The sequence below is a fragment of the Petromyzon marinus genome, chromosome 41, assembly GCF_048934315.1.
Source record: "Petromyzon marinus isolate PM22_M1 ecotype Great Lakes invasive population chromosome 41, UKy_Petmar_22M1.pri1.0, whole genome shotgun sequence".
In the NCBI taxonomy this organism is placed as follows: domain Eukaryota; kingdom Metazoa; phylum Chordata; class Hyperoartia; order Petromyzontiformes; family Petromyzontidae; genus Petromyzon; species Petromyzon marinus.
In genome coordinates, this window is record NC_133707.1 from 8,446,121 (window position 1) to 8,452,147 (window position 6,027).

Below are 6,027 nucleotides of genomic sequence, written 5' to 3' on the forward strand. Positions count from 1 at the left end.
CTCCATCCCCCTCCCTCCAACCCCCTCCCTCTATCCCCCTCCAACCCCCTCGCTCCTCCCCCTTCTCCCCTCACCTGGAAGCGGTAACGAGGCCTTCCGGTTTTCCTTGTTCTTGTTTTATCGACGCGCCTTCGGGCAGAGGGAGCCTGGGCCTCGTCTTCCGGAAGTGGAATCGACTTCCGGAAGATTCGCCCTGCCCGCCTGGCCCTCGTCTTCCGGAAGTAGAATCGACTTCCGGAAGATTCGCTCTGCCCGCCTGGCCCTCGTCTTCCGGAAGTGGAATTCTACTTCCGGCAGACGTTGCCTCTGGCCTCCCGGGCTTCACGTTAAAGGCAGCGGCGAGGGAGCTTCACGGTCCGCCCGCGTTGTTTCGCCCTCCTCGGTGTGGCGGTGCTGCTGCTGCTGCCTCTCCGCCGCTCCGTCCCCGGTTTATTTCGAAGGTGAGGCTCGCGTCTTGCGTCGCGACGATCCCGTGCGAAGAGCCCATCGGTCGCGAACGCCTTTGAAGGATCAACTTTTTTGTTCTAGGCTCCCGACACGATTTTAATTCATCACGACAACAATTCTACTGCTACCTATAGGCGGCGGCATTCGCTCTCAAAACCGCGGAACCTTTTCGCGGGATACTGCTGCATTGTACCGATAAATTGAGATCGTGTGTTACCCGCCATATTAATGTGTATTAGCTTATGTGCCAGCAGACGGACCACTTAAACCTTCGGCGGTTAAGTCACTGCTGTTTTTTTTTTTGTCCGATATCACCACTGCTTACAACTTGGGCTGCGAGGTAAGCCATTGGCAGTTAAGGCAGTGGATTCCTAAATCCATCGGTGCGGTGATGTAGCGTCATCTCATGTTTAGGATGTGTCCGCTGCTGGATGAAGCCTCCTTCGTTCAAGTCGCCGTCCTTTCACGTTCTCGCGATGCCGAGATCCACGAATATCGTGCCCACACGACTTATTTTGTAACTTTTCCCGCCACTCTTTAGTCGTCCATAAATGCAGGGGTTTTTTTTGGGGGGGGGGGGGTTAAATCACGTAAATATGAATGTGTCGTTAAACCCGCCACCACCCGACAGCCAATTGGTTCGGTTTGTCACGTAAACAGAACATGCCAATTTGTTACTAGTACAGCATACTGATGTCTTGAAGAGCAAAGCCACAACATTTGCAATCGAGTACGACGTTTCGCCAATAATTAATTACAACTAGCATCAGTCAGACAGCCAGGTCTGTGGAGAAATCCTCCTGTTTAGATGTGATGGCGTTCCTTGTGAGCCCTTCACGTGCAAAGGGAGGGTGGGGTGATTAATGAGATGCATATACATTACAATGGATATACATTATCGGTTGGGTTATTTATGGTAACGTACATTACGGACTACTCCATTATGCAAGCACACATTTCAGTCAGCCCTTCGCGTGACATTGTTTCCTAGGGCAAAGTTACGGGGTGGCTTCACGATTTAAATTGTCCCCCAAATTTGAAATTGTCCGGCAAGTTACGGACAGTCCTCGGGTTACGGACCAAATTTCGTTCACGAGACCCGTTGTTGGTAAGTCGGAACAACAATGCACCGTATTTAAATGCCCATATAGGTCGGTGTAATGAAATGTGTTACGGTTCAATAAAAAGGAAAACATTGTTACATTCATAATTAAGAATAAATAGAGCACATTCGCATGTACCACTGGAAAAAAAATACTGAATAGTAAATCAAACAAAAGAAAGTAACATTAATAGAGAAACAAAACTTATTTTCACTTACCTTGATTCCTGATGCTAGCTTGTCGGAAAGGGGGCAATGAGTCACCACAATTGCACACAAAGACAACCGCTATTCGCCACGAAGTGGCGGTGACGTCACCACGACGCTTGTGCCATGCTATGTGCACCTTGAGGCCACGTGAAGTGTGTCGAACGCCCGCTGGCAGGAGGTCACGGGGCAGAGCCAGGTACCACAGGTCGACTGAGAAGAGTGGCTCATGCACCATCTGTGCCCCCTACTGTGCCAACTTGCTGTGCTTTAGCTCTGCTCGTTGTGAGCGTCGCCCCTCCGCCCTCGGTTGTTGTTGGAGGGCGACTGCCTCAAGCTGCCCAGAAGCGTCCTTCACGAGCCTCCTCCACAGAGACCGATCTTGACACCGCTGGTACCAGTCATCGGCAAGCCCACTCAGCACCACGTCCTCCTGTGCCACATCACTCCATCTCTTCTCTAGCCCGTGCCACGCCCGTTTAGCCCCCTCGATCCGGCCGAACAAAAGCTGTTTAGGCATGCGGTGGCTGGGCATGCGGGCAACATTACCCAGCCAACGCAGCCTTGCCTGCCGGAGGAGCTCGCCGATGGGACTTGGTCGACATCTTTCAAGGATTTGTGAGCTCACACAATCCAGCCTGGTTAAACCCAGGATGGATCGTAGGCAGGCCAGCCTAAATGTTTCTAACCGGCGAAGACGTTCCATTAGGGGAGTCCACGTTTCGCAAGTGTAGAGAAGGGAGGGAATGACGTGGGCCGAGAAGACCTGAAGCTTCGTGCGGAGTGATAGACCAGGTAGCTTCTACACAGCGTTACGCAACCGATGAAAAGATAATGCCGCTCGACTGATTCGGAGTGAGACCTCTGCTGTTAAACCGGAGCCGGTCATGAGCACACTGCCAAGGTATGGGGAACTCTCAACTCTCCACAACTGCCCTGTCACCAATTGGGAGTTGTGGGGATGGAGTGTCCGATGGTACAAAATACCCAGGCAGGTGCTTAGTTTTGGTGGGGCTGGTGGTAAGGCCCCACCTCTTGGTGGCAAGCTCCAGGTTCAGCAGCAGCACCTCCAACTCCTCCTCTGAGTGAGCAGCAATTACCAGATCATCGGCATACATAACATGGTTGAGCAATTTTTTAGACATCCCTTGACCGCACCCGGGCATCGATCAGCCTCCCATTATATCTGTACCAAATGGAAATTCCTCCGGTACAGCTATTGAAGGCTTCACGAACTACGTGGTCAAAATAGATGTTAAATAATGTGGGAGCCAGAGGACATCCCAAGGTATACAGGGAATGGCTCTGACTCCCGGCCACATAGTTTTACCCGGGCCCGCTCACCATCATGAAGGTCCTTAGTGATCATGAGCAGAGGGTCAGGGACTCTGAAAGCACGAATAACAACCCAGAGCCCAGGCTTACTGATGGTATCATAGGCCTTGACCAGGTCAATAAAGCAGAGATGTAGGTCTTGTTGGAATTCCCAACACCTCTGCTGTAGCAGACGGACAGAAAATATGGCATCTGTGCAGGACCGCCCTTTCCTGAAACCGCATTGGGTGTCCGCAAGCCTCTCCTCAGCATGCCTGGCAAGGCGATGTTGAATAATCCTTGCCAGGACCTTTCCCGGCACACTGAGGCGTGAGATGCCCCTGTAGTTGTTGCAGTCTGTGCGCACAACAACAACCGCCATTCTCCACTAAGTGGCGGTGACGTCACCACGCTTGTGCCAGGCTATGTGCACGTTGAGGCCACATGAAGTGTCGAACGCCCGCTGGCAGGTCACGGGGCAGACCCAGGTGCCACGGGTCGACTGACTGAGATGACTGGCCGATGCACCACCTGTGCCCCCTACCGTGCCAACTTGCTGTGATTTAGCCACCCGGCACTCCGCTCGTTGTGAGCATCGCTCCTCCGCCCTCCGTTGTTGTTGGAGGGAGACTGTCTCCAACTGCCCAGTAGCGTCTTTCACGAGCCTCTTCCACAGAGGCCGATCTTGACACCGCTGGTACCAGTCATCAGCAAGTCCACTCAGCTCCCATGCACACACACATGCCCGCACACACACCCACCCATCCAAACACTCACTCCCAGCTCGAGGCCGACTCTGCATTTTGTGGAAGATCGCTCCTCTGAACAAAATAGTTCTGCGGTTCATTTTGCAATTGCGAGTTCGCGTTTTAAGGCAAGTCGAGGACTGCTTGTACTCGATCGGGAAAACGCAGCCAGTGCCGCCTACTGCGAAGCTACTGCAATATCGCTGCCATGCAGACGGTGAAACAGCGTCTTGGTGATAGCATTATGCTATTATAATGTTTCGAATACCACCAAATAGACACCTATAACAAGGCATCAAGTGTGCATTAACCACACATACATGTGGGGAAACGTGCAAACAAATATGCTTTGATAATGTATGCATTGTCCTTGAACACTAATATATATGCTAATTTGCTATTTATATTAAAACAGTTGCAGAGGACAGGCCCTAAGGGCCAAAGGTCAAGTAGTGAGCACTATCAAAGTTGTAACCAATAAGAGTTAACACGTCTGTTGATTTTCCATCTGTGCAGGGTTTGCGAAACGCATGGCCACACTGATGCAGATCTACCAGTGTTCCAAGTGCCTGGAGCAGTTTCACGATGTGGACCTGGCCCTCACGCACGACTGTCCACTGCTGGAGGCCGAGACCAGCGTCCCTGACCCACCCAGCTCACCTCCCGTTGCCAGCTCTCCCAGCCCAAACGATAACAAGGACACTGATATCAACGATTTGACAGAGTATAGGACACATTCTCCAGGTGATTTTGCCATAGATGTATTTTGTGAATTAGTTATGAAGAAATGTAAACAGTGAGAGCTTTCCTAATTTAATCAACAGCTTATAGTAAAATAAATCTTGTCAATCGAGAGTAAAACCTGCAAAGTACAACCACCTGATTGCTCTTTTACCCCCTACATTCTGTCGTAAAGACGTTTGGCCATGCCAGAGAAATTTGCTTGTTTAAAAACCAACTTGTGTCGTTAACCCATTAAACCTCTCACGTTTCGTTCTATCCATTCTGTGCGTAGCTCACAAATGGGGCGAGGAGACCACCCAGCTGCTCATCTCGCTCTACAAGGAACGGCAACATCAGTTCGCGTGCGGAAGGCACAAGAAGAAGAACCTGTGGAACGAAATATCAAGCGGCCTCCAGGCCAAGGGCCACATGTTCACGCAGTGGCAGTGCGAACACCGGTGGAAGATGCTCCTCAAGGTCTACAGCAAAGTCGTCGACCAGCACAAGTTCGGCAACAGTCGGACGGAATGCACCTTCTTCAATGAGCTCGACGAGATGTACGGGCCGGACGCGGAGATCCATCCCGTGGCCACACGCAGCTCGCTCATCATGAACCGGCCCTTAATGGTGCAAGTGGTGCTGTCGGAGCAGGGCGAGCACCAGCTGAGCGAGGAGGTCCCGTCGTCGCAACCGGAGGTGCTAGAGTGGCCCGTTGCATCGGCCACCGCGGTGGAGGTGGAAGTGGAGGTCCAGGCCAGAGCGAGGAAGAGGCGCAGGGTGATGTGGAAGAGTGGTGTGCCCCAGTGGGTCAAGGACTTAAAGAAGGAAAGCTTCGACTTAGAGTTGCAGAAGATTGAGGATGCACGCCAGATGCACGAGGAGGAGATGGGCGTGCTTTCGGAGTTGCTGGGCATTCTCAAATCGCATGTTAAAGGCAAACTTTCCGACGATTTGGTCGCTTCTGCAACGCTCTGAGGTGTTCCCCGTGCATCTATGCATGGAGAGGAATTTGACGTGGGCTACAAAACAGATGCAAAAACAATTCTCAGATGCAGATGAGCTTAATTAACTTGTCATTAATAGGTTTTGCGCCTTATTGTAAAGTGCCCTGGAAATGGTACTATATACATACTAAATAGAATAAAGGTAGTGTGTGTAGTGTGTTTAAAAACGACTTTGTTTTTAACACAGGTGCATTGTGCATTTTTTTATACTTAAGTTTTGTTTCCAGTGTTTTAATCATTCAAACACTGAAATATTATTTACAATATGGCAGAGTTCAGATTTGTTTGAATTGCTGACATGTGTTGTACTCGGATTAAGAACATTGCTGTTTTTTTAACCCTTCTTTTTGGTGGTGTTACTCAAACCGGTATTGACAAGGCTTGTCCCAAAGCAGGATCAACATCCCTCTACCCATTGAGCTATTGTGCTGGTTATTGTTAATTGCTTACTTCATGTCCAAATAAACACGACAAGTATTTAAAA

General features: G+C 50.5%; 1 protein-coding gene across 1 annotated transcript; it reads left to right on the top strand.

Moving 5' to 3' along the window:
- Positions 1 to 268: 268 nt before the first annotated feature.
- Positions 269 to 6,027, top strand: LOC116950945 (uncharacterized). The gene is made up of 3 exons (XM_032969147.2): positions 269 to 440; positions 4,333 to 4,560; positions 4,832 to 6,027. The coding sequence occupies exons 2-3, from the start codon at positions 4,347 to 4,349 to the stop codon at positions 5,512 to 5,514; spliced, it is 897 nt and encodes a 298-aa protein (XP_032825038.1). The 5' UTR covers positions 269 to 440; positions 4,333 to 4,346; the 3' UTR covers positions 5,515 to 6,027.